The sequence below is a fragment of the Harpia harpyja genome, chromosome 16, assembly GCF_026419915.1.
Source record: "Harpia harpyja isolate bHarHar1 chromosome 16, bHarHar1 primary haplotype, whole genome shotgun sequence".
Taxonomy (NCBI): domain Eukaryota; kingdom Metazoa; phylum Chordata; class Aves; order Accipitriformes; family Accipitridae; genus Harpia; species Harpia harpyja.
In genome coordinates this window covers 12,935,855-12,963,131 of record NC_068955.1, presented here as the reverse complement: position 1 = coordinate 12,963,131, position 27,277 = coordinate 12,935,855, and the positions used below count along the sequence as shown (strand labels likewise).

The 27,277-nt window shown below is 47.2% G+C and overlaps 2 protein-coding genes across 14 annotated transcripts in view; one reads left to right on the top strand and one right to left on the bottom strand.

Annotated features, from left to right (window-relative positions):
* LOC128152838 (USP6 N-terminal-like protein) overlaps window positions 1-27,277 on the bottom strand; it is an 85,349-nt gene that overhangs the window by 34,885 nt on the left and 23,187 nt on the right. For 8 of the 13 annotated variants that reach the window (XM_052811483.1, XM_052811496.1, XM_052811491.1 and 5 more), the window contains 2 exons: window positions 2,834-3,121; window positions 691-958 (listed from right to left, as the gene is read on the bottom strand). The exons of 1 other annotated variant lie outside the window; for it this stretch is intronic. Coding sequence is in view for 1 of the 12 variants with exons in the window: in XM_052811491.1 (XP_052667451.1) it covers window positions 691-733 (43 nt within the window). In the remaining 11 variants the exon portion in view is untranslated. The remainder of the gene's footprint in view (window positions 1-690; window positions 959-2,833; window positions 3,122-27,277) is intronic. 4 more of the 13 variants (XM_052811487.1, XM_052811492.1, XM_052811494.1 and 1 more) reach the window with 1 other exon arrangement.
* Window positions 15,007-16,417, top strand: LOC128152405 (uncharacterized). The gene is made up of 2 exons (XM_052810626.1): window positions 15,007-15,548; window positions 16,183-16,417. The coding sequence occupies exons 1-2, from the start codon at window positions 15,049-15,051 to the stop codon at window positions 16,415-16,417; spliced, it is 735 nt and encodes a 244-aa protein (XP_052666586.1). The 5' UTR covers window positions 15,007-15,048.

Below are 27,277 nucleotides of genomic sequence, written 5' to 3'. Positions count from 1 at the left end.
GGCTCAGCCGATGGGCCCTGCGGAGGGTTGCCGGTGGTTGCACATCAGCACGCCTTGAGATGCCCTCTTGGAAATTCACTGCAAATGTGATTCCAGATCCAACCTCTCCAGGCCCACCTTGCAAAGCGGTTTTGCTGTCGGGACCTTGGCCAGAAAGCAGTTTCCCAGCCTTTGAATGGAATAGCTGTGGTGATGCTACCAAGCAACCCACCTGAGCCAAAGCTCCTGAATTTTCAGTCTCTTTAAGCCCTTTCTGCCTCCTTACAAGGAAAGTACAGAAGTTTTACATGCTCTTATACTGGTTTTACACAGGTTTTATACTGTCAGGCTGCACTATCACCAGACGGTATTGCTTGACTTCACCATTTTGCTGCAAGGTGAGCTGTAGATCCAGTGTCACCAGGCAGAAGGGCTTTTGAAAATGAAAATATCAGTAAAATCTCCTCTTTTTAGGAGTACAGCATAGCACCATGTTCTCAACCTTGGGCTGGATTTGGGGATATTCTGGCACCCAATTTTTAAATATTTTATACTGTAGAAAAGTACCTACTCAAGCCACTTGAGATGACAGACTACGTTTTGGTTATTTCTCTGTTCCTGCTGCATCCACCAGTTAGAGCACATTAAAGGCAAGCATGATGCAGGCATACAGCCAAATACAGTTGAGTTACAAAATCTTAAGTTACCTACCCCAAGCAGAGTCATCGCAACCACCTGCACCCCTGCTCAGCATGCTCCATCTTCAGGGCAAAACTTCTAAAATTTGCATTTTTGTGTCAGTAACCTTTCACAGCACCATATGTTTCTCCTGTCCAGCTGCACCCCAGCCCACAGAAACATGTATAATTTTTTTTCTGCATGCTATTGCAAGCAGAAGGTCATTGAAAAAGGAGAAATGAGTTTAGGTGAAGATGTGTTGGAGTCCTGAGTGTGCCCAGTTAACGACTAATAGAGACTGCTGTTAGGAGAAGGAAAAAAAAAAAAAGAAAAAAAAAAAGGTTTTGACTGACACACTGTACTTAAACACCACGCTGGCCTGTATCAGACTGAAACTACCGCTGTGGAATAAAGTAAAAAAGGTACACACTTACTACAACCACATCCACCACTGCCGAAACTCAACAAGTCGCCGTTCCTGTTTCACGTTCTATTTTAAAAGCACATTTTAACACAGCATTTTATATCGTTAGCTGTCTATGGCATAAGCCTGCAATTTTTCCTTTGGGGAACAGGCTTAAAGGAAATGCTTATTCATCTATGCAAGTGGAAATGCTTATACAACATGTGCTAAGAGGTGAGACCCTCACACAAGGCACATGTGCAGTCTTCATCACTTCCCAGCAAAGCACTGCTCTCACTTGTAAAGCTGCTAATAGTTGTAACAGCGGCTCACGTGCTTGCACGCCCTGGAATAAACCCGGCCACGCGAAACGGTGCAACAGTCTGCTTGCAATGCGGCTGAAGCAAGCTGCGAAAAGCTGAATAAACCCTATCAGGGTTTTATTAAGTGCATGGAACAGGCACCTCGAGATGCTTCAAACCGTGCAGGCTATTGGCTCACAGCAAACGCCTCGTCCTGGTTGCCTGGTGTAATTCGGGGGGCACAGTCGGCTGCAGCAAGCTGAGGGGAGCTGTCGTCAGAAGCTCTTCTCCCACGCGCTTAAAGCCTTTCGAAAGCAAAGCCGTGGGGTTACACCACTGTACGGTACGTACCTACCAAGCACAGCCAAAAGGAGCACGGCTTTGGGCCTGCTTCGACGGCATCGCCACAGCCCCAGGAAACCTCAAAGCCTCCTAAGGCTTCCGTGAGGAGCTGCGGGCTGCTGCAGGCAGGCCCCGGCGGGCAGGCCGGCAACGAGCCGCAGGAGGAAGGGAAGCGAGGGCCACCCACCGCCAGCCGCGGGCAGAGCTTCTGCTTCAGGAGAGCCGGCTCCCCACGCGCAAGTCGAGCTGCTCCTGAGGTCTCGGTGCAAGGCTGGCCAGCGTCCCCACCTCCGGCATTGCAGCCGCCGCGGTATTTTTTACTAGAACCCCAAATTTCAGTCCCCAAATGGGCAACACGCTCAAGGCGCTTGCATCGAGGACTTCTGCTGATCCCCATCCGCAGCTCTTCCCTCGTTAGCCAACCCAGACTCAAATGCCCTGGCCAGGCACCAGCTTCAAAAAAACACGTCACCGGGCTGCACATCATAGCCCAAATCCGGCACTCGCTTACAACCCTGCTTCCGAAAAGGAAATCAAACTTGCACTCGCAAAGTGAATTATGACTTCAGGAATGAAATTACTATCAAGCAGGATGAACCAAGATACAGGAGATCCTGTTTGCATGTTTATTTCCTTGACTACAACAAAAACTCAAGAGCACACAAGCAAGCTTTTCTTTTTTTTTTTCAGAGCATGAGGACCCATAAGCCAGCTGAATTGCAAGGAGGTTTGCGTTTTAAGTGTCTCAGTGTCTTTGAAAATGACTGCCCATAGATCACTTTATATGAGCCACAGATGCGTTACGAAAATTCAAACGCACTCCTGTCCCACTAAACTTGCGTCGTATCTGAAACTGCGCTGGATAAAAACACGCTCACCTCCCTTAGTAGAGGCACTGGGAACACTCAAGTGAGAACCTCCGCTGCAACTCGCTTTGATGCCACCAGCAACATCCCAACAAGCCAGAGCATCCAGCATCATCACAGGCGAGATCCTGCTGATTTATTAGCACGTATACCCACAGCACATGACAGCTCTTGGGGCGATTCCCACCTGCTCCGGAGCTGGTCTGTGAGGTCGGAGAAGGGAGCGTGGAAATTCAACCTGGCTCCAAGCAACATGTCCTTACCTGAGCCTGGTATCAGGTGCCGAGAGGCATCAGTTCAGCTGGAGTTGTCCTCTCCCCTGCGGGCATCTACCTGGCAGGAGTTGGTTGTCTCCGCCGTGGGGTGGCAAGGACCCCCAGCTGCTGCAGCCCACCAGTCAAATACCCTTTCGCTTCACCCGCGCTGCCCCAGCTCAGTGCGGCAGCTCTCCCCTCCGCTCCTCCAGCACCTGAGAGCTCACTGCGAGGGGCTGGGAGAAAAGGCAAGGCAGGAGGTAATCTCCACACAGGCTCTCTCTTCCCCTGGGCTCACTGCGAAGGAAATAAGAAGTTGGTAAGTTTTGCAGTTCTGGCATGGTGGTGGCACCATCCTTTACCAGCGCAGGGGGTCTTTGCATGCAGAGGCAAGGTAGGTCCCATTGGAGCGGGCAGCAAGCCCTCAGCCTGGTGGGGAAGGAACAGGCTGTAACGGGAGGGCACCCAACAGCAGAAAGTAAACTACGCTTGTCTGCGCTGCAAGAAAACCCTCGGGGTGGGTTGTGCTCCGATTTTGTTGATTCGGTGGGTTTTTCAGTATGAGTTTCCTCCCCACTCAGCTCACAGCACAAGCCCGGCCCAGCACGGGCTTGCGCTAACACAGAGGACTTGTTATAGGGATTTTGTTTGAAGCTGGGCAGGAATTTTACAACTATCCGACCATACATGCCAGCCTGCATGCCTTCAGCTGCAGAACATCATCTTGTCCCAGGGGTTTCTCCAGGGGCACTCAGCTCAGACATAACCCAGCACCTAGTTTGCGGCGGGGGCTGTGTTTTAGCCCATTTTCTGGCCTGACTGAGTGCCAGGGGATAGAGGGGCTTCCCATGTAGATCTGAGAGTCCATCACACCTTTGTACCAGCAGACACACATGCTACTGGCAACTCAGCAGGCAGAACATGCCCCCTGCCCAAGCCAAAGGCACAGTGTGACACCCAACTTCAGCCGATCTAAGAGCATGTTGCCACCAAGAAGGGATGCAATGGGGAATCCAGGCCACTCCTCCAGGAACAAGCTGGGGGGAAAGGGAGATGCAGCATATGGGACTTCGGTCAGGTTAAGACCAGTAGCACACCATCGCCAGCTCGCACAGCCGAAGAGCTGGCACCAGCAGCACCACCTAAGTCACCTCCTGGCACCTGCAGTTCTGACCCGATACATCCAAACAGCTAACGCCGCTCAAAGGACACCAGAGCTCAATATACAGCTATCATTTTTTTAAAACAAGTTTTTCATTCTCACCTTAAGCAACCCAGAGAAGCAACGCACTGGTTTCACAAGTGTGAAATCAAGACATCACCCCAAAGCACGACGCTTCTGTTGGAAACCAGCAAGTGCCGGGAGGCGGAAGTGTGCGCCGATGCCGGGGAGAGGAAGCACAGCTTGCTTTCGTCATGAACAGCCACTTTAATAACACCACCTCTCCTCCGATCCCCCTCACAAGCACCTGTGAATGGACTTTTCCCCACGTTCTTGGGCTGTCCTGTGCCAAATTTCCCTGCTGTAACCCCCCCCCAGCACCCAGACACAATGACTCAGAGACCCCAAAGTGCAGAAGACTTCACACCCTTTCAGAGGTGGCCACCTCTATCATCAAGCAACCTGTAACACAGATTACATTATATATACATTATCACTGAGTAGATTATAATGTGGCTTACACATATTATAATGCAGATTACACACATTTCCCTCTGTTTTCCCAATTTGCCCCAAGCTTTTAAAGTACAATGGCAAGCTGTGGTCACAACGATGATAATACTTTGCCACTAGACTATGGCAACACCATGAAACCCAAATACATTGGCTAAGTCTTTTAGTTATAGAAATAACTTAAAAAACTATGTAATGCTGCATTTACATGCTATCCACCCCCCTCAACCCTACCAGCATGCACGGCAGCGCTGCCAGTAAATAAAACCTCAACCCTCTCACCACCATACTTCCTGTGCTCCCAGCACTTACCTCTCACTCTCATTTTCACACACATTTTTTTGCACTGTGCCTTGGGCTCTTCTGCCCAAGGATGGAGACAGGAGGAGAGAAGCAAGAGGGCTGATAAAGACATTTGCTCTCCTCCCTGTTTACGCTCGGTAAGCCCAGCCTTGGTGCTTCTGCAAAGCTCAGCTGTTGCAATGTCGGAAGACGCAGCTTTAGACGTAAGCTAAACTCTCTGAGAAGAACAGCGAGTCTACCAGCAATTCTTCATCAGCTTCTATTTTTAGACCTCACGGGAAATAAAAGAGCATCCAAACATTTTTTTTTTTAAGCTCTTTTTGACAGAAACTCATCTTCCCCAGACAACAATAGCAAAAAAAACCCCAAACAAAAACCGGCGCAAAAAACCCCAAGGTGCACAAAATTTTTTTTTTTTTTTAAAGCACCATTATTTAAATGATTTCTCATTTAAAAAAGAGAAGTAAACTGAAGAATGCAAAAGTCCACGTGCTGCTTTGGGAATTCAAGACTAATTTTCTCTCTGCATTCCCTCCTTCCTCCATTCCAGTGTCTATAAACAGGCCAGAAAAGCCGGAGGGAGGGGGAAGGGGGGCAAATCCCCTTTTTTCAGGTGATGCACTGACCTGGAAAGGAACTATATAAACATGGAGCTTAGGAACCAGCTTCTTCTGTTTGCTTAAGACTGGAAGAGCAGTTTACATTTCCTTAACCATAAACTAAAGGAAGCTACAACGATGGTCATTATCCACTTGGACATGCATTCCTCTCAAAATATTGTTATTTTATTCTTTTCAGTCCATGTAGCAACACCATGGGACACGCTACTCCTCCCTTTTACCATCCCCACAGTCATTCTTGCCTCCAGCTATACATGGCAATTTTGGGCAAACTAAAAGCTCTTATTGCATCTCCTTTTGCTGTTTAAAACTTTTCCTGCTTTTCGGCTCAGTGGCCACAGCCAGCTAGAGACCACCCACGCCTAATGCGTGCCCGAAGTAGCGGGGTGAGGACACGCGTCCTGCCTGATACCTAAGATGTCACCCTGGGCACTGCGGAGCTAGCAATGGTCACTAGCCAAAACCAAAGGAACATGGATGCAAAAAGAAGCTATCGCGCTGCCAGAAGCCCTTGCTCTCCTTGGCACAGAGGGGCGGCATCTTTTTAGAAACACAAATAAGGAAATAACAAATATACTATCATATAAAGTCACTGGGACAGCCAATGAAATAAATGGGCAGGAAGTTAAAAATCCACTAACAACAAGATGCAGCTTGTCTGTGGAAAACTCACCCAAAATAATCATCAAGGCGAATGATTTATAAGTTACAGACATATAAGTTGAGTTAAAGTGAGACCTACGCTGACCATGTGGAGTCTTGCACCACTTGCCAGAGCCCCTGGCTGCACCCCATTTTTAGGAGGGGAGGCAGCTTGAGCCATTAGCCTGACCCTGACCCAGACTAATGGCCATCCCCTAGGAAAATATGTATTTTAAATGAGGTTCTCTGAGTACCATCCTCATTCCTTCAACTGCTGTAATAAGTTTAATCAGCTCAAACCGCCTCCAAACACAGAACCCCATGCAGTAAATTATTTGTATTTGGCAGCCTCTGCAGAGGACACTCCCTGACCGTTTTGCTGGCAGTACCTTGGACTTGCATTATCTTCAAACAGCATCTCTGGACTCTAATGGGCGAGCTGTTGTTAACTTCTTTTCTTCTACCAAAGCCCCACGCAGGCATGTTTGGTAACAGAAAACTTCAGGGGAACAAGAAGTATTTGATCTGACACTGGGAAGTACTGAGAAAATGTCTCCCAAAGCTCTTTTACAGCCCTGAACCATATGCAGGACAGCATTAGGATACACAAAATTTTTAAGGAGTATGAAAGCAATCTTTTTTTAATTACAACATAACCTTTCCCTTCCTTTTTGCTTGTTGATAACTCCTAAAACTACCCCAACTGAACAGCCGCAGCAATTTTTGCTATTTTTTTTGTGCAAAAGCAACTTTTTATATAAACAAGAAAATTTAATGGTTGTGTTCCCTTTGAGGAAATTGTTCACACAAGAAGTCCCCCCCTCTTCCCTTCATGGAAAATATGTTTATAAAATCCAACCGGAGGCAAAGACTTAAGGAATATGTAATATTTCAGCTTACAAAACAGCAATGGTCATGTAGGACATGGCTCGCCCGGCAGCCCCCTCCCTGGAAGTGTTCAAGGCCAGGCTGGATGGGGCTTCGAGCAACCTGGTCTAGTGGAAGGTGTCCCTGCCCATGGCAGGGGGGTTGGAACTAGATGATCTTTCAGGTCCCTTCCCACCCAAACCATTCTATGATTCTATGACACCCTGTTAAAAGCAGCTCGCCAGCTTATGAGTCAATGTAAAAATAACTCAAGGGTTCTTGTTTTTGTTTTTTTTTTAATAGTTGAAATCAACATCTGTGTCATTTGGTCAGGGCTCCAAAATACATCTTACAATTCACAATGTATTTGGCTGTTACCACTTTACCATGGTCAACGTAAAACTAAACCTGACACTAAAAATGGATCCATTGAGACATGCAACTTACCGAGCAGGGAAAATGAAATGGCACTGATGTTTTGGAGTAAGCTGTATTACTGCAATAACAGTTTCCGTACTTTAGATATAAGTGCAATGAAAAGATGCTCAGGGGAGCAGTGGAAACGCAGCCGGGCAGGTTAGTGCTGGATGCTGGTAAGAGCTAAGTGTGGAAGAGGATGCGACTCTCCCGGTCACTGGAAAAGCCCTAGTGCTGGTAGCGGGCAGCTGGGGAGGTGCCATGCTGGGCAGTGACTGACAGCAATCAGCATCAGCTCCGGGCCATCAACAGCAGCCAAACCAGTGGTCCCAAGACTGCGGTCCGAGCCCACACTGCCAACCACAACCCTGTGCAAGTGCGGAGCCCATCTACCCGTCACTGCAGCAGGAGTCCCCAGTCCCGGAGCAAAGCCATGCTGGTCCCCAGTGCAGTGGGTGTGAACAGCTGGCACTGTTGCATGTCTGCTTGGGGGATAAAATGAGTCTTCCCCTCCTCCACCAGCCCTACGTTCACCCAAAGCCCCCAACAACACTTTTTTCCTTGCAAGCGCACCCTCAGCACTTGGGGTATTTCCTAATTAGCTAAACGCCAGCCTCCAAAGAGCTCAGCAAGGACTGCTCATGTCACCGTGCTGCCGTCTCACAGGCTTTATCAAAATGGCAGCACTTTCCCCCAACCCACAGCAGTGAGGGTGAGCCCCTGGCACGCACCCCTCCATCTGGGAGATAGCAGAGCACTGCCACACTTCGTGGCACGTACCACCACATAATGACATATGCCCCCAGCATCCCTAGGCCACCTCAAACGTGTGTCAACCAGAAATTCAGGTTTGCTGACTCAGCATCTCCCCCACCTCCGGTTTGGAAACCTCCTGTGATGACCACAGCATCAGGAAGAGGCACGGATTCAGCTTGGTTTCTGGGGGGAGAACGCTACACTCGAGTACATCATCTGGGTCATCCCTCGTTTTACCCCACGAGGGACTCAAAGGTGGAGGGGTGGCACAATGAACCCCATTGTTTGGAGTCCAGCTCCACGTGGTACATGGAGAGCCCTGAGCAGGTCTGGTGTTGACCTCCACCCACAGGTGCCACCATGGAGCCCAGTACCCTTGAGGATGTACAACCGAGTCAGCCAGGTGACACGGGCAGACATCGAACAGGATGTCATCTTTCCATTTCTAGTTTTTCGGAGGCGTTCAGGCAGCACCTTCAATCAAATATGCTTGAGAAAGCAACACAAGGAACTTCAGAAAAACCAATGCTCAAAACTGCCGTACATCTATTACCTACAATTACTGTTTTCCATGTCCTCAGTATTTCTTATGTGAATAATGGACAGCAATGGAAGTGGGATAAAAGCAAGTCAAAGGGGACCGCAGCAGGCTCAAGTCCACTAATGAAAATGTTTGAGAAGGGTTCTTCCAGTGAAGGCTGGAGCTTGCATGGGGAAAGTGACAGTATGCATGGAAGAACTAAAAAAATTACAAACCCCCATCTCAGATGAGATAAAAAGCAGAGGGAGAAGTTCAAGTAGATTACATCACTGCCACAGGCTCTCAAGACAAGCATTTGGTATGACAGAGACCCATGCAAGGCTGCCCATAAAAGCAGCAGCAGCAGGTGCTGTTCTCCCCAGGAAACAAACACAACTCGAGTATCACCTGTGTTTCAAGATGCAGTCTTACTTAGCTGAAGACATGCTCAGCTAAAGGAAAAAAAAAAAAAAGATAATTTCAACTTGAAAGATGCATTTGTCTTAAAAATGCTTTAACATTCACCCAACAAAGCAACAACTAGACAGTTCACTTAAAACACCTTCACTTAAAACAGTTCACTTATAAACACAAAATTTCAGTTAACTGCTACAAAAGACATTTGCAAGCAGGGTGATTATTTCCTCCACAGCCTGAGAAGTGGGAATCTTCCTGTTCCAAGATCAAAACCTAGGAGGGCTGAATGCATCCTACTAAAGTGCAGCTGGGCTCGGCCCTGTGCAAGAAGGCTTGGAAAAGGGAAGTTGTCAATAAATAAGTGTCTGAGGGCAGTGGAGGGTGTTTTGATATGAAAGGCACAAAGAAATCCCTTTTTTTTTTCCCCCTAAAGTAAAGAGTGGGGCCAACATAAAGAATAAGATGCATGCTCAAGTTAGAACATGCCTGCAGGCCTTTGGATAAGACTTCAAAATAGAATAGCAATTGCACAGGAGTTTTCTGCATTTTATTTTTTACAAAATGTCAAGTCCTTCAGCAGGAAGGATCCTTTCCAGAGAGCAGAGATGAGAGCTGGTTCACTCTTTATCATCGTCTTTATAATAGAGAGGAGCCTTTAATTTAAAGCACAGTTGCTTCAGTCTTGTCCTGGCCGAGTACAAACCAAGGAGTTCGTCTTCCCGGTTCCCATTTCCCCTGTAAGCCTGGACCTGGATTCCTGTCTCGGCTCACTGGTCCACTGGTTGCAGACCCTCCTTTAGCACCTGCTTCAGACAGATGCACAGCTGCAGCAAAACAAAAGCGGTGCCTTTCCCACCTGCTCCGAGCAGCCTATCCTCTCCTTATGGATATCTCCCCACCGGACCCTCTCCTAGGACCCACTACAGGAGGGCGAGCACTAAATCTCTTTTGCAGCAGCAACTCCTGCACTGCGCTAAACCTATTACGTGTTTCTCCCACTTCCTTCCATTGACAGAAAACAAAAGCTTGTACTGTTGCTCACCATTATCAGAAAATATTTGCTTTCCCAGATTGTTTCTCCCCTCCTCGTTTCGGAAGGGTTTTCAGTAGCATAACAGGCTCGCTCCCAACAAAAAGCAGCAAGGGGTGATTTGGGACAGAGACCTTTCTGAGCACCCCCGGCAAATCCAGCCCAGCCACAGGCACAGCCCGGTCCTGCCCTTCCCATCCCTGCTGGGGACTGCATGCTCCAGCACCTCCTCCGTCAGGAGACAATGCTCCAGCTGCCTGGCCTGCAGAGACGGGACCAACTCTGCAGCATTGACCTGGCTTCAAGTAGCTGTCCCTGTTTTCTAGCTGCAGATCATCTCCAGAAGATACTCTGCCCACTCTGAGTATCTGCTGTATCATACTCCGAGTATCTGCTGTTTCTCTCTACTCACCATACACTGCACTTCCTTCCTGCCAGATCCCTTATCACCACATTTCACCCCAAAACCACCCGGATGAAACTTCCACTCTTGCTGATGCTGCTCTTTTACTCAGCAACCAAAGGAATCACTCTTGTGCCAGGCACTAAGCCTGTGGTGGTCCTGCCAACGAGCGACACAGAATTAAACGCAGGTGTCACATGGAAACACAGTGCTAAGCTTACAGGTCCCAAAAAAGCACTGAATGCATGCACACGCTTGGTCACTTTTTATTTTTATTTTATTTTTTTTTAAGCAACCAGAGTATCAAGTGTCAGGTCCTAAAACCAAGAAGGGCACCAAAAGTCCAAGTATTATTCAGGATATGAAATACTCAACTACTGCAACCCAAGCTGACACCTTGCAAACTCCTAACTGAAATCTGCCCATGATGGCTGTTGCCAAGCCCAAACAGCTTTTAGACCCATGTGGTGGTTCCCTGCAATGAAAGCATTACCCAGACAGCTACTCCATACCCCGAAACCAATGCAAGGGAAAATGTGGAGTCGTAGACAACACACTCTTGCAGGAGCTCAGCACCAGCCCTGCATTATCTACTGGTGAAAGCTCGCAGGAGGTCTCATCCAGAAGAGGAAAGCTCAGGTCTTAACTCCGGCAATCGCTTTGGCATGAGGCTCTACCGAAGACTGAACAGATTTTGAAAATATGAGCTTCAAAATAAATAAATTCTTGGTCCAAGAACACCAGAAAAAACCAAAGACCACTTTGGCAAGTTTCTGGTGTTAAATGATCCATAACCTCTTCCAAGCAAGATCCTCTTTGCCATGGCAAGTCCTGCCCAGCCCCGGAGCAGCACGGGGCTTGCAAGCCTCCCCATACCCCTGCAGCCCTGCCCCTCGCCGCTGGCAGCTGCAGGATGTGGGCTCAGTGCTTTGGGGAGCAGTGACCCTTTTTTTTTTTTTTCTGACCCAAGGCTGGACCAGTGACCGCGTGTGGTGTCAACACCTTCAGTAGGCTGGACTGTCATTTCTGACAATGCTTGTGGTTGTTAAAAAGGCACCACAGCATGAAAGGGCTTGCTGGCAAGCAAAACAGTCTCAGCTTAGGGAATGTTTCCTTCATTTCATTTATTGCCAATTAGCAGAAACTCCTCATCACCTATTTGGGTATTGAGAAAAAAATATCTATATAAAGAAGTAAACAACCACTTAAACACCTTCCTTGTCCCTTCCCAAGGCTCAGCCCAAGCCAGACACCTCCCCAGCCCCACCACCAGCATCAACGTCCCCAATGCCCACTGCGATGCAGCGGCATGCCGCCAATGCAGCACGGACACCTCTTGCCTGTCCTTCTTCCTGCCCGTGTTCACATGGCATGTGTTTATTATTTACATGCAGCTTAATTGCTTTCCTCACCCAATGTCATCAGAGGCAAGCGCGGAGAAACACCTAACTGTGCAGTCCACTTTGGAAAGCCTGACCATCTCTGCTGGTAACTACCAAGAGACAGACAGCATCAGCAACCCAACCTGAAAGCCCTTCTCTCCTCCTGCTCTTTATAGCACTGCTCTTTGAGAAGCTTTTTCATGGCCACTTTGATGTTTGCAAAAGCCCAGGACCAGCTCGCCTGATCCCAAAGATCTGTGCTGGCTTTTCAGTCCGTAGACATCAGGCAAGTCCAGCAGCCTATGGACTGATGAAGATGACCTTCAGCTTGTACACTGGAATTTGTTGGCTTTCTTATCATCTCAGAGATATTCGCAGGTAAGTCCCAAGTGTCTCCAGACAGCCACAGCCCAAACCACTACACAAAGACCTGAAATTTAAGTTGCCATTCCTTATGCCTGGCCTCCCATGGGATTCCTGTACTACAGCATCTCCATCAGCATGTCATTCCTCTGTCCAAGCTTTCCTCTTCCAACCTTTTAAACTTGTCCAAATTCAGTTTTTTGATCCCATTCTCAAGTGCTTTTAAGAACTGCCAATCTTACAGCTGCTGCAGCCAGGGGAAAAGCTGAAGTGCAAGCCACCCCTCTGACCTGGGAAAGGTCCCTCATGAGATGCACCCAACTCTAACATCACACGCTCTTAGGCACCAAAATCCACCAGAAAACAGATTTCAATATTTCTCCTGCCTGTGGGCTGCTCCTCCCTCTTCTCCTCCCCCCAGCAACATGCCTTTGGCTGAAAAAGTTTCTGGAACTACAAAAACTTTAAAGAAAGCATTAGAGAAATGTATTATTAAGAGAAGGTCATAAAAGAACAACTTGAGAATAGCTGCAGCTAAAAATACCCGATCCCCACACCCCTTCTTTAGAGAAAGCATTATCAGATATCACTTCCCAATGTTAAAAACATGTATGTTTGTTTTTTAATTAAGGTAGTATTTTGAACACTGGATTTTCTTGCCCGGGAACACAACAAGAGACCTTGGGAAAAGACCTTGGTTGTTGCCTCAAAGATCCCACTTTTCTGTGCCATCTGATGGTAAGATACTGTCTGAATCTGGCACCTGCAAATCTGTATTTTCTTCTAGCACCACCTAACTTTGCAAAATAACTTTCTAAAGAGACCAAAGTATTTTGGCCAGCCATACAGAGTTGCAGAGCGTTTGTGCAATATGGATTTATTTTTATTTTTTAATACTTCAGAGTATCGAGGTGGAGAACGTGGGAAGGAGATAACGTCAACAAGCGGAGCAGCAGCGCAGAGGAAGCATTGGCGCAGGGCTGGAAACCGCCTCGCGCCTCACCCAAATCCTAGGCAGGACTGGAAAAATCTGCATTATGGACAGACTGATTTGGTTACTCAGTATGCTGCCCAAAATCCTCCCAGCCCTAAAGGGTGTAATCGACGTTTAGTGGACAGCAAAATAGCCATGATGTACAGTAATCTGATGGCTTCCTTACAAGAGTAGGATGAGCAGACTAAAGGGAGTCAATTAAATGCCCCCCAGCAAACAGTTTTGTACCACTTCATTGCTTAAATAAGCTCTGGTTTATTGATCATGTAGAAAAATACCCAGGAATTACTGCAGGCGGGTAAGGGAACACCTGTGCTAACATTTCAGCAAACCAAGCACATACAGGGGAAGGTTAGCACACCACAGCATGCTTTTTCCTCCAAAGATGTAAATGAAATCCAGGAATAACTTCTCCAGAAGGTCCCAAAACCTTGTCCAGGTCACACTCTTTACTTTCTAACCCTTAACAAATATATACCTTTCCCCCATTCAGAAATGCTCAAAACAATACTTTTTTTTTTTTTAAGAAATCACACACACAAATATAATTTTGTCAGTCCATTAATTTGGTGGCCAACTCTTGCCCTGCTGTCCCTCCCAGGTGCCCCCTTCCCTCCACCATAAAACAAGCAGCACATCTCATAAGTGCCCATTTCACCTGCTCCCCTGTCAAAGTCATCTGAAACTGGCCTGATGCAAAATTTAGCAGCATTGAAGATACTGAGTGTGCAAGCCTCCTGCTTCCCTGAGAAGTCAGGGTGAATACCCACCAAAAAGCACTTCGAGGACTAACCTGAAAGCGATGAGCAGGAAGACAACCACAGCTATGTTATACTGTTAAAAAGTTGGCTAAAGGAGACACACCAGTCTGCTGGGGGACCTCCCCGGAGGAGGACTGGGGTTATTTTGAAGGACAGCCACTGAGCAGGACCACGGAGATGCATTAAGAAAGAGGCAAGGCTCAGCTTCACGGCCACCACCTCCCTCCATCCGCCTAGCCCGGAGGAACTTGGAAGACGTGCCCACATGATGTCATTACTGGGTTGGTGTCTAAATAAAGGAAGCTTTTTATAGAATTTCCCACTGACAAACTTAATCCAGTAAACCCCGATAGCTAAGACTTCGTCAAGCAGAAGGGAAGGAAAAGGGAAAACAATAACTGTACCATCGCTGGGACCAGGGCAGGTGGGTGGCGTCTCAGGAAAGAAACCAAAACAAACCCAAATTTACTCCCTAATACCTGCATGTTGGATAAAAAGCACAGGTAAGAGGAGCAGGTAACTTAAGGGAGATGTGTTTTTACACCATCTGTCACAAGGAAGCGCAGCCTGTTTCTTCACCAGGGTAGGGGAGAGAAGGATGAAGACGAGGAGGGAGGATAGGGAGAGAAAAACTTTGCTTAAAGAGAGTAAGTAAAACATACTTCCATGTCAGAGGGGTTTTCCAGCTTCATATTATTCATGTGGCAATTACTGTGCTTCCTAAAAGCAAACGGGGTGTTTCTGCATATTCAGAAGATTCTTGGCTGCAAACATCTTAAGCTCAAATCATCAGCAAGCAGCATTTGGCTGGAAGTTCTCAAGAAAAAATACTAACGAAAGCAAAACCATCCGGCAGTTAGTCGAGTTCATGTGTGCCTGCGTGTCATCCTCTTCTTTGTAACCCTTCATCACTTCCACAGCGCTAAAGAGCAGTTCCCCTTCGTCCCTCTGCTCCTCACTGCATCTTCAGCTGGGCATCCACTTGGAGAGCAGTTGCAATAGCCTAGTGACTCATGCTGCAGTAATGTGGGTGGGAACTGCTCCCATGCCCAGCTTCTAAGGACACAGCCTTTTATGGTATTTTTAGAGTGGAAGCTGTTGTGGTTTGCAGCACTTCGCCTTTTGTCTTGCAGGAGCCTCAGAGAAAAGAGCTCACGCTCCCCCGGGGCTCCAGCACGCAACAGCGAGGACCCCACGCAGGTGATGAGCAAGCCGATGCCAGGCTCCGTGGACTTCCTCGCCCAGCCACGTCAGGGATGCTCCAGGATGTCACCCGCTCCGCACGGCAGTGCCGCAGCTCATCCGCAGGCTCTCCCACCCACGCCGTGGGTCGTCGGGTGGTTCCACCGCCCCACAGCCTCCACACCAGATGCAAGGGCAGGGTGCGGGTGTGAGCTGTGCTGTGGACACCGTAACTACTGCAGCCCAACTTTGAGTCATCCCCTGCATCCCCTGAGTCTTACCACCCTGTGGCAATACACCGGCAACCTCTTCATCATCTCCAGTGATGAGCCGCCGGACGTAGTGTTTCTACCCTTCACGGGCTGCCAGAGTCCCATCTGTCTTCCCTCGGGGTGAGTCATTAACTTAGGACTCCATCTCTCCACCAAGTAGAAAATTAATTCTGTAGGGTTTCTACCCCATAGAAATTTAGCTGAAACAGGGCAAGGGGTTTTTAGGGAAAAGCATGCAGGGGTGTTGCACTGAAACCAGGTTAAAAGCATCAGGGAGAAGAGCAGCGGCAGAAAAGACATTCTGCAGGCTTGTGGACCACAGCACGTGCAGCTCAAACTTGGCAAGGTAACGAAGCAGACTCAGCTGCACTCTTTAAAAGCTGAGGGTCACATGTGAGATTAAAAAGAGTATCCCAGAACATTACCCCAGAGGGCTTGAAACAGGACTCTGGCTGCAGAAGTGCAGCAGATTGCTTTACAGGACAGCTCTCCACTCTCCTTTGCACCTGAAGCATTATCTGCTCTAGAAGAGAAGGGCATGAAAGTTTCTGCATCCCCAATCACAACTCCAACCAGCTGCTGATTTTAGTCCTTTTAAAGCTGTTAAATTCAAGAGGAAATTAAATTATACTCCGCACATGCCTAAAAAGTCTAGGAGAAAAGCCATCAGGATGAAGGAAAAAGTAGTAATCAATCCTCCTGATGTAAAGCCACTGACATTAAACGTATTTTCTTACTCCTTCCAAAATCCCAGTGAGCTCTGCAAGGAGCCAGGACAGACGAATGACAGACCGCCCCTACAGACAGATTTCACCGAGTGGGAAGACACAGTGAAAAGCTGCTCTGGAGCGACTTCTCAGGTACAAGAGACACAGCAGAGGGGAAGTTTGGGGGAGGTCCATGTCAGCAAGCACTACACAGCCCACAACATAGCTTGGAGTCGAGCCAACAGCAGCAGACCACTGCAACCAAAAACCCTCCAGCCCTAATGCAAATTAAAAGGGGATTTAACATCATTTTGATACTTTCGCCCGCAAACAAGAAAGCTTTTCCAGCCAGCAGGTTCTCTGCAAACCTAAAAGCATCAGATGCCGATTCCTACAGAGCAACAACCTCCCTTAATGCAGAAGTCCACTGGTGCCAGCGCAGCCCGGGCTTGGATGCATCTGCCCTTGGACGTAGCCAGGCTTTGTGGCTGTCAGTGTCTCCAAAGGAGCAAATCCAGGCAGTCCCTCCAAGCACTTGCAGCCCTCTCCTCCTCTGGCAAGTGCTCCGGTGACCACCCTTCCGAACCCCACCAGAGCTGGGGTGCAGCTCCCCGGCAGCAGACCAGCCTGTGGCTTGCTGGGACAGCTGTGGGAAGAGATGGATGCCTTCCTCCCCCCCTTCACCTGGAAAGGGCTCCCTGGAAAAGCAGGCTGGGGGGACGCAAGGCAGACATGTGTATCCAGAGGAAGAGGCACGGGCTTACAGCGTTGGTTAGCTGGAGGACACAACCCTGGCTCCACTGAAATGAATGGGAATGTTGCTAATGAATTTACAATGAAACTCAGATTTCCACTAGTCTTCATGCAAGGCCCATCTGAACTAGAAAGGAGTGTTTGCCAGAAAGGCTGAGCTTTTCTGAGCTCCAGTTCCCCATGAGTTTTTCCTGCTTATCTTCTTCCTTCCCCCTCCCAAATTTGTAGATGGGTTTAAGCCCACAGGAGCTTCTGCTCTGGACACATCTCAAAGTAGTTCGTATCATCAGGGTTGAGCTTGATGTAATGACTACAGGAAACCTTGCAAGGGGAGAAAAAAAAAAAAAAAAAAGATAATCTGAGAAATTACATCCTTCACAGGATCTGCAGATGGTGTATTCCTGCCAGCAGGACCAAAATTGTTTAAAAGACAGGTAAGAGCCTTCCAGAAGGAGATGCAGACAGCAGCAACAGACCCTAACGCCCAACTTTCAAACCCCTTTAAGATGAAAAGGAAGTTCTTCATTGGCATCCCAGCCAGGAGAAAAGAAGGGGACGGCAGACTGTGACACAGGTGGCGCTTAAAACAGACTGCCCATCATTTTACAGGAAGGGGGGAAAAAAGCAGAAAGAGAAGCATCCCACTGTATGCAGGCTTAACAACCTATTACCTTCACCAGTCCTTGGCAGGGTCACAGCCTTCAGCTACGGATCTGCTTGGCTGGAGCCGGTCTGCAAATTATATAGTAACTGGAGGCTTTAAAAGCCTTGCAAGAAAATGCAGTAAAATAAATAAAAATCAGCTGGGCAGGTTCTGTCTGACAAGTCATTTTTTTCCCCATCCAATACAACACCACGCGGAGAGACGTGGCATGAATCAACCCATTTTGGCAGCGCACGTCTAGCCAGGAAGGGCAGGACGCGTCACTGCACCAGTACATGGGGAACACCCTCCAAAGGGCTCTGTTTACCCAGCAGGAGCCAATGCAATCCCCACACAAAGCCTGTAAGTACATTTAAGGCTCAAAAGTCATCTGAAACAGGTCCATTCTCCCCTCCCACTTCATAAATACAATCCGAATTGGGTCATCTCCTAACAATAAAAGAATGACACTCATTTAAGCCTCTGTTGCAGTGCTGACATAATCTAGATCCTTTCATTCTCCTTGCACTGCAAGTGCTAAAGATACTTTTGTACATCCTCTGAAGTACTCCATTTAAAAAACCATGGTAACTAGGGCATTGCATTCAGCTGCTCATGAAAAAAAGCCATTCCCCTTTCCTCTCAGTGGGCTCGTAGGAGGCTTGGACAGAAAAACATTGCCTAATTCAAACTCCACCAGGATGGCTGGAGTTGGGCACTAGGGATGGGGGCGAGCACAACTACTGGGTACCACTTGGGTCTGCGGTGTGAAAACCTCCAGTTATATGATGCCACATGGAGAAGGAGAGCCCTTACCCATATCCGGCAGCTAAGCAGCACCCAAAAGTCCCACTGTAAGTCACCAAGTGTGACAGCGCAACCGCAGCATTTAATAGGTAAAACATTGTATTTTCCTTAAAAACTACTGAGCGCTCCTAAATCTCTCCAGTTCTTTTTAGGGAGTGACAGGATTATTCAGTTCCAGTATTTTAGCATGACAAGGACTGGAAGAACCAAGCAGCAAGTTTTTCTGTAATCTTTGCATGGCAGTAAAAAATTAAGGGGCTTGGGTTTTTTTTTTCCCCCACTCATTCCCAACGCCTCAGACCTGTGACACTTTCCTGCATGGCAGCTTTTGAAGTTTGTCTGCTGGCACCAGAGCTGTCTTCCTTTCTGAAACGGAAACATTCAGAGGTGTGGGCACAGAGATCAGATGGAAAGAACAGGGCAGCTCCCACTAAAAAAGCCATTAACTGGGGAAAACAACACCATTGTAAAAAAGGGACATTTGTCTAAAATGGAAGGCCCATTATTTGTTTTTGTAAAAAAGAAAAACATTCATAGCTCTGTATTAAAAAAAACTTAAAAAAAAAAAAATCGCATGCACCAGCAGCAGAAAGTCTATCAACTTTAACATGACCTAACTGTTCCACTATCCCTTATATACGATTTTAGCAGACTTTTTTCCAAATCCCACTACGTACTGTTACGAAGCCACATTTCAAGATTTAAGGTTTCAAAAATAGAAGCATTTAACCATAATGTCTGCAAAAATACCCTGTGAAAAAAAAAAAAAATTTTAAAAATGGAAAACTTCAAGTCCTATCGTGTTACGGAGGCTGTTCCCCAAATGATGCACAGAAAAGATATTTTGTGTCTGTCTGTAGGAAGCAGCGTTGGATTCACGATAGCACTGCCACAGAGGACTTTATAACAAAATTCATGCCTGTTTGAGAAAGATGCAGGCTTGGGAGAAGACAGGCAGTTTTAAAGATTTAAAGAACATATTCTTAAATGGGGAAACCGAGGCACGCAACAATTAGCCGATTCTTCATGCAGCAGAAAATGTATTTCTTCCGGCTAACACAGTGTCATCTTTGCTAATGCAGGCTGCTGTGGCAAGAGATGTGAGAGGGGTGAACTGAGGACAAGCTCAGCTGTTAATTTTTAATTCCTTGACTCCGCTCCTGCCACCATCCACTGTGTTATTTTTCAGGAGGAAAACAGGAGAAAGCTTGTAAAGGAAAACAAGACAACAACAATTTACGGAAATGCTCACAAACAGCTCAGCCTAGCTTGTGTTGAACATGGGGCCATAAAACGAGGTACCAGCATGTGTCCCAGCCATCTTGTGAGACATGCAAAGACCGAAGGTATTCAGAAGCTGAACTATTATGCCCTTACTTCTAAATATAGGGGAATAATATTAAAAAGAGTCTGAAACTTATGTAAGTAGCAAAGAAAAAAAGCTAAAATAACAAGGGGCTTGCATGAGACTCCCCCATTGCCACTGCAACATGCATGCAACAAACAAGTAGGTTTTTTACAGTCAGTATTTAGCATTGTTTTGTTGCTATTTTTCTTGAGACTGTAAGAGCACTCTCCTTCATACGAACCTTACAGGAGGAAAAAAAAGTAAAACCAGAAAAAGCTGCCACTCCTGGCATTCCTCTGGCAGACCTCTGCTCATTTCGGCTTTTGAAGGCAGAAATTCATTATGGGAATTAACGAAGAGAATTAATGCAGAGGAGCGTGTCAAGGAGCAGCAGGGTCCTGAGGCTGTTCCCTGTCACCTCGCCAGGGACTAGTACAGCAGCTCTTGGCTGTGCTCGCCCATCTCCACCGTGGGCCAGGCAACTGGGAAGAGTTTGCTTACAGTCGAGTTTATGAATGTTTCAGCAACTGCCTCCTCCTTCAAGCAGCTGCCCAAAAGCTTACCCAAACCTGGGTGCCCTGCCACATCATGCAGCTGCCCTAACTAATGAGTTCCTCTGTTTGTAAACCCAAGCCTTGACAGACACTCCCTGGCACACAGGTAGGTAACATGCTCGGCACAACCGCAGATGCTCAACGCTCCCAACCTGCCGCAAGGCTTCTCCATTCCCTCCGCCACACACCTCATGGGACACCAGCCCCTTGACTTTGGGCCGGCAAAGGCTGGCACTTTGCAGGCTCTGCCTCAGGAGGCAGGCAGAAGGTCAGGAGAAAGCTCTCCAACAGCAGTGGACTCTGCTTTGCAAAGCCAGACTGTGTCAAGTTCCATGTTGCGGTGGAAAGGACACGTGGGCACACCAAGCCCCACAGAAGTTTGGCTCCCGGGACCGCTAATGCCAACCACACTGTGGCAAGTCACCTTGTTTAATGCATAATATCTGTCATCTTTGGTCCATGGTCTCCTCCTCCCTTCAGGAGAAGGACATGTCCATGGCATGCCTCAACCTGAACAGCGGAATTTTGGTGGCGTGTTGCCACAAGATTCTTCAGGAACACAAAAGACCAAAGAAAGCTACTTGCATTTGGAGCAAGAGACGGAGAAGTCTGCAGTGCTCTGTTGTGGCACGGGAAAAACAGCAACCAAATGCTTTTCGGAGAGCTGATGACAGCAGCCTGGTTTTGCTGCTGCTATTCCTGAAGTAACATTGGTCACATTCTGGTCCCAGGTCAAGAACAAATCCTGCACGCACAGCGAATACAAGCCTCACAGGAAACCATGACAGGTACCATGGGACCACCCAAAGAGCGAGGGGAGAGGCGAAGTCCCACTGAGCCATCGGCACTCAGCCAGGCAGGCAGCTAGTTCCTCTGCTCAGACCCATCATCAATTAAATTAGTCACCTTAGTGTTTGGGAGCCCTTGCCATGCGGCAAAGGCCCTTCTCAATCTGATCTTGCACCAGCCACCAGAAGATAGGGAAGGGGGAGAGTTTTAAGGAAATCCCATTGGAAAGAGAAAGCAAGACACACAGGAAAAGTTTCACCAGAACCAGTCACCACCCAGTTTCTACGCTATTGCTGTTGATGGATCTCCAATCCTCTCAACATGGACCAGCACAGAGAAAGGCTTAACTTCTAGCCTGCTCCCTTCATCAGTCACCTCGAGCAAGGGCCCTCACTGTTCATGGTAACTGGCACAGCTCCCCTCCAGCCTCCAAAGTACATACCAAGTAATACCATATCTATATGCACAAAGCAGAAATCCATAGACATGCAAAGAAAATCTTTGCCAAGGGAAGACCAGAAAAACCCACAGCTGACACAGACCTGTCCTCCCCAAGCACCACAGTAAATAAGCTGCTGGAAAGCGTACTATCTATTGTGGAGCATGACGATCAATTCACTGGATGCGTTATTATTTCCATCAAGCCATCTCAAGCAGTAGTGCTCTTGCATAGGAACCTGTGAGTTGGGCTTTGGATGTGTTGGATTTTTATGTGTATGGACATCAACTCTGGCAATTTTGAGGAAATGGTGCTGGTTATTTTCTTATCACAGCATTTGGAAAACTGAAACGAGTTTGTTTGCAGCTTTCAGTACTTTTAACTGAGTGATTAAATGGAGCGAGCAGCCAGCTTCTGTCTTCCTCTAGATGAACCACTGAGATCACGCTGTTAGCAAGCATCGCTCTCACTTCATTTTTAGCTGGAAAGACAGACAGTGCAAAGGGGTGTCCAGCTCCAGAATAGAAAGACTGATAAATTGCCTAATGTTTCAGCAGAGAATAAATGCAAGATGTGCAACAAAAATGCCTGCTGAGTAATAGATGTGGGGTCATGTGGGCATGTTTCCAAATTCCTTCTCTTCAGTATGTTCAACAACTCCTCCAGCAAGAAAGTCAACGTAATGAAGCACAGAATGCTTTTTCAGCTAAGTCCGTAATTACCCTATTTTCTCTCCAATTACAAGGTCAGTTCTAATCCTCTTCAAAGCATCCACAAAGTGTTTGCCGAAACGCAGACTCCAGAGCAGCACAGTCAAGGCAGACGGTATATCGTCATGAAATATCAAGCCATGGGCATCACAAAAAAGGCATCTATGTACTGAGGCAAGAAACAAAACAACCTGTAGGAGCCACTGGTGTCATGCAAACCATGTTAGGAACAAAGAACAACTGTTCACAGTGAAAGATCGTGAGAGAGCAGATTAAAAAAGTCAAACAGAAGGAGGAGATACTTCTTCCAAGTGACCCACAACTGGGCTGTAGAAAGTGTCTGCAAGGTAACATGCAAACTGCAGGAGAATAAGACCATCCGCAGCTGTTAAACCCAGCGACTCGTTCTCCTTCCCCGAGCATCCAGTCTGATCATCGCTGGCGGGGGGGATACTGGCCAAGTTCGACCTTGGCTGGAGCCAGCGTGGCAGGTCTTCCACTCTTGAGCTACCACACATTGGCATTACAGCAAAGCTGGGAGAGGTTTGGGCTCCAGCATTTAAGCCCTCTGTCCTGGCATCTTAAGAGACCATCTCTACAATACGAGCAGACCAAGGAGGGATCACAGATACTTCTAACTGTCCTTGCAGAGAACCACCACCAGCTGCTCTTTCTTGGGCAGAGGATTCGGAGGGGAACGTTTTCTCTGGTGCAGAGCTCCAAGCAGCGAGACACAGCATGTCCTGTCTTCTCCACAGTGTGTCACTCTGAAACAGAAACTGCAAGTGTTCAAACAGACAAGAACAAGTGCAGCAACCCTTCATCAACCCAAAGGTAGCTCAGACTCCAGGACTGAGATCCCCAATGAGCCACACAGAATTTATCCAGCATCCACAACCACCAGCCCATTACAAAAGGCATCCAATCTCATGATTAGTGGGCCACAAGCTTTACAGAGGAAACTTGAGGACAAGAGGCACCTCCATCTGCCTGGACATCCCTGCCATGTCCACCAGTGCAATCTTAGATGCTGCACCACGCAGGTCGTCCTTACAAAACTCTTATGCCACCAGACAGGATGAGCTTCCAGGAAGACACACCAGGATCACCTCTCTACACCACGGCTTTTCCACAGCAAACACTTACCAAAACCATTAATTGGTGGATGACGCCGGAAGGCTGTAAGAACTGGTACACACACACAAGGAATAGGAAGACAATGCCGTGTCATACTGCTGACTAGAGGGGGGTTTAAGCCACTTTATTCCTGCACTTGTCCTCTGGCAGTTGAAGGACCAGGGCAATGCTTCCAAGCTGTTACTCTGTTTGACCAAGTGTCCAAGTTGAACCCTGGCACAAGCAAACCTGCCAGGGCAGCTTCAGGTGTGTTTTTCCTCCAGAACGAAAACATCTCCCATTAACAGCAGAAACATTCATGGCAGGGGGGAAGCTGATCAGCTCCACTTTAGGGTTGCTCTGTCAGAAGATGCATGAACACAGCAAGGTCCAGGAAACAGGTTAATGGCTCATGCAGAGGACATCCCCATCTCCCTTCAACCAGGAGCAGATGCAACACCAGTAACAGGGAGCAGAGAGATCAAGGATCCTTCTCTCTGTGGCAACAAACCATCCAGAACAAACTAGCAGCAACAAAAGTCAGGCGGAGGTCTCTTCTTCTGAAGGTTTTCAGCCACTTCTGCCTTGAGAGAGGAAATCACAAGGACTTCACGCAAATCATTCCACTTGTCCTCCAAGCCAAGGCACCTTGTCAGCCTTCTGCCTCAATGTCAGAAATCATGTGTGCGCGTAAGAGGAAGCATTCGCTCGCTGCTTTAGCTACCTTCCAACCAGGCTGACCAAATCTTCCTGTTTCTTTGTGCTCCTCCTGTACTTCTCCCTCTTGGCATCTGCTTCAAGCGTTCGTGCATGCTATGAGCAACCAGGCACTCTCACACCAGGTTACTCACTTCTGAATACAAGGAGCCAAGACTACTTTTCAGGTATTAAAATGATAGGTTACTCAAGTTTTATGAGGATGGCCTCACCAGCTGCTGGTTAAACAAAGACTCTGAGCTCTACAGACATTACAGACAGTAATAATGAGAGTGATGATCACAATTAAAAACTCTGGGCCAGGCATCTCTCTCTCCACAGAGAGGTGAAGATAAGCGACATGACACTAGCCACCCCCAGGGCTGGCAGGGAATGTTCAGCAAAGGGGTGTGAAGCCCTTTGCAATTGGAAAGGTGCATGCAGAAATGTGTTATGCTTCAGGGCAGACAAATCCCTTCACTGAGAAGGTTAAAACCAGGACATCCCATCAATGGAGTCTGTGCATTCATGGTCCCCCAGCTGTGAGAAAATGAGAGCTGACAGCAGTGCCAATACAAGCAGTCTGTCCTCTCTCCTGTTCACTAGATTTACATGCCGACAATGCAGCCTGTGGGCATATCGTACCTGCTCTTTACATTCAGCATCCAGCTAAAACAACCCTTCCTCTTGTTTCTTCTCCCACCTCGCACCAGCCAGGCTTCTGGCAACTATAAGAGTAACCAGCGCAAATAGCCCTCCTGCTCCCATGTTCGCAGGGATGCATCATTAACCCAACATTACAAATTCTATAGTAATAAAAACACTAACCTAAGCATTTCTGCCTTGTGTCAGACTTTCAAATAAACCAACCCACCTCAGCATGAAGCTAAGTATTCTGCAGACCGGGGTTCCTACCGTACTGCCATGGGGAGATGCTCGTGCAAAGCAGCCAAGCAAGTGCCTTGGTGCTGCCACACACCAGTGCTGCGCTCTGCTTTACCACACAAGCCGAAAATGGGAGGCAAATGCTGGGACCAGGTTCCCTTTCTCCCCACTGTACTTCGCATCGAAACTACAGTGGAGAGCAGAACCCGAGCTGCTCTGGAGAGGTGCATCTCGTCTAAACAGAGCAAGACCTGAGACATGGCTTTCCTGCATCCTAGCTCAGCATCTTCTGCCACTCTTCATCACCCAGCCTGCTTTTGCCTAGGATTGCACCATAGGAACCTCTGCATCACCATCACTGGACTATGAAATGCCTGCCACCTCCAAACTGCAGGTTTCTGGCCAAAGTAGCAAGCCTTTGGAGGTCTCTGATAGACTTGTTTTTTCCTCCCTCACCTATATCTGTTCATCTGAATAGCAGATGCTTCCTTTATTAGTTTTGGTTTCTATTTTGTTCAGAGGTTTGCTTGCTTTTCTTATTTGAGTTGCTCTTAACAAAAAGTCCAGCTCCGGGCTGTGGCATAACCCATGCATTAGGCAGGCTGGCAGACTGCTCTTTTTGATCTGCTAATAAAGGCTGGGGTTTTTTCTGTTCAATTCCAGGGTAGGCGAATAGCTCAGCCTCCAGGGAAAAGATACGGCAACTTCATATATCTCAAACCAAGCAGAGTACTTCAGTGCAGAGCTTGCAAAACACGCACCGAGTTGGTGCCCTCCAGCATCTGCTCTGTAGACAGAGCACACTGGGGACAAGCTTACCAAACTGAGAAGGATGACTGCTCCTCACCTCTTCGTTGTGGAGGGTGTCCCAAAAATCCTCTCCAGAACTCAAGAGCATCCAATAAGCATCCATCTCCCTGCTACTTTCATAAATTGTAATTCTAGATTTGGAAGGAAAATAATGTGTAACTGAAATTAATCCAAAGACTTGTCTTCGGTAGGGTCACACTTCCCACCAAAAAGGAGGTGATTGCCCAATTTGCAGATCAATACAGCTTATAAAGTACTCAATAAGCATGAATGCTGTGACTTTCCAAGTTTAGTCCAATATCCAGGGCAATCCTTCATTAGATATATTAATAGTTAAGTATAATATGAATAGTTATGTCTACAAGCACAGTTTTACACAGGTAAAAATTCACACTGTATGCATTTTGCAGGGTGTTCCTATCATATCAATACATAAATCATATTTTCATGTGTGCAACTGCAACTATTAAGAAAGCATTAGGCATCTAGCTTCTAAATTATTAACAAGTCTGTTTTCTTATGCCTCATCCTTGCACCTTTTGCAATCTTATTGGGGATAGCAGGGGATTATTTTATCATGGATACCAATAGAAACGTGATGAGGGAGCAAGTACGGCAGAACAGAACTGCCTTGTACCTCTGCAGCATGCCAACTTGGAGGGAGAGAACTGAAGCAATCCTTGGTAGTATAGGTATAGGAGCCATTTTAGCTATACTAGTATACCACTATCATTACCTCAACAGCATAATTAACGTGTTATGTCAAGGTTATAACAATAGGCTCTTTAAAAGGTGTGCCAGCTGCAAACTCTATCTGTATTATTTTGCTTGACAAAGTATGCCAAGCCTGATACTGTGCTCGAGCAATGGAAAAAACAGACTTTCGGGCAGATCCCCAGGACAACCACTCACAAGCAGACACAGCAGCTGGTTTTTCCACAGATGCTGTGAGCTGGGTACGCTTGCAGGCTTTTCCATACCAGATATACGAAGTCCCTTGACTCAAAGGAAGTTTAATCCAAAGGTTTTCCATCAGGAAAGCAGGAGTCTCTTTCACAACAGGCCTGCCAAACCTCTAAGGCTAGAAAGCTCAAGCAAGCTGTATAGTCCATGTATTTTTTTTTTCCTTTTTCTTTTTTAATTTTTCTTCCCAATTAACATACCAATAGCTTTGGCATCAGAATACTTACAGAAATGGTCTCTCTCAATGCTAACACTAAACATTCATCCAAGAGAGCTTCTTAACTGAGGTAGAGGACCAGCTAATTTAAACACAACCCAGCCTACCTGGAGGGTTTTTAATACACCAGGGAAAAACAGTCAAAGAGAGAAACTGCTGCAGCACAGAGATGACTACCACTTGTCTCATCTTAGAGGCCTGAAGGACATCTCCAATTTTGGTGGCAGAAAGAGAAGGAAATGGCTTTTTCATTCAGAAATAATATTCAGACAACTGTCTGAATTTAGGATTCAGGCAACTGTCAACTACAAGCCCTTCTGAAAATTACATTTTTTTAATTGAGCTCTAATTCTAACCAGGATTTTCAAGGAGGAGCATAATCAACTTCTTACCTTATACCTTTGAAATTTTT

Coding starts and splice junctions, on each gene's coding strand:
- LOC128152405 (XM_052810626.1), top strand. CDS start 15,049: ATGGTATTTTTAGAGTGGAAGCTGTTGTGGTTTGCAGCACTTCGCCTT. Junction 15,549..16,182: donor CCCATCTGTCTTCCCTCGGG/GTGAGTCATTAA, acceptor CCAAAATCCCAG/TGAGCTCTGCAAGGAGCCAG.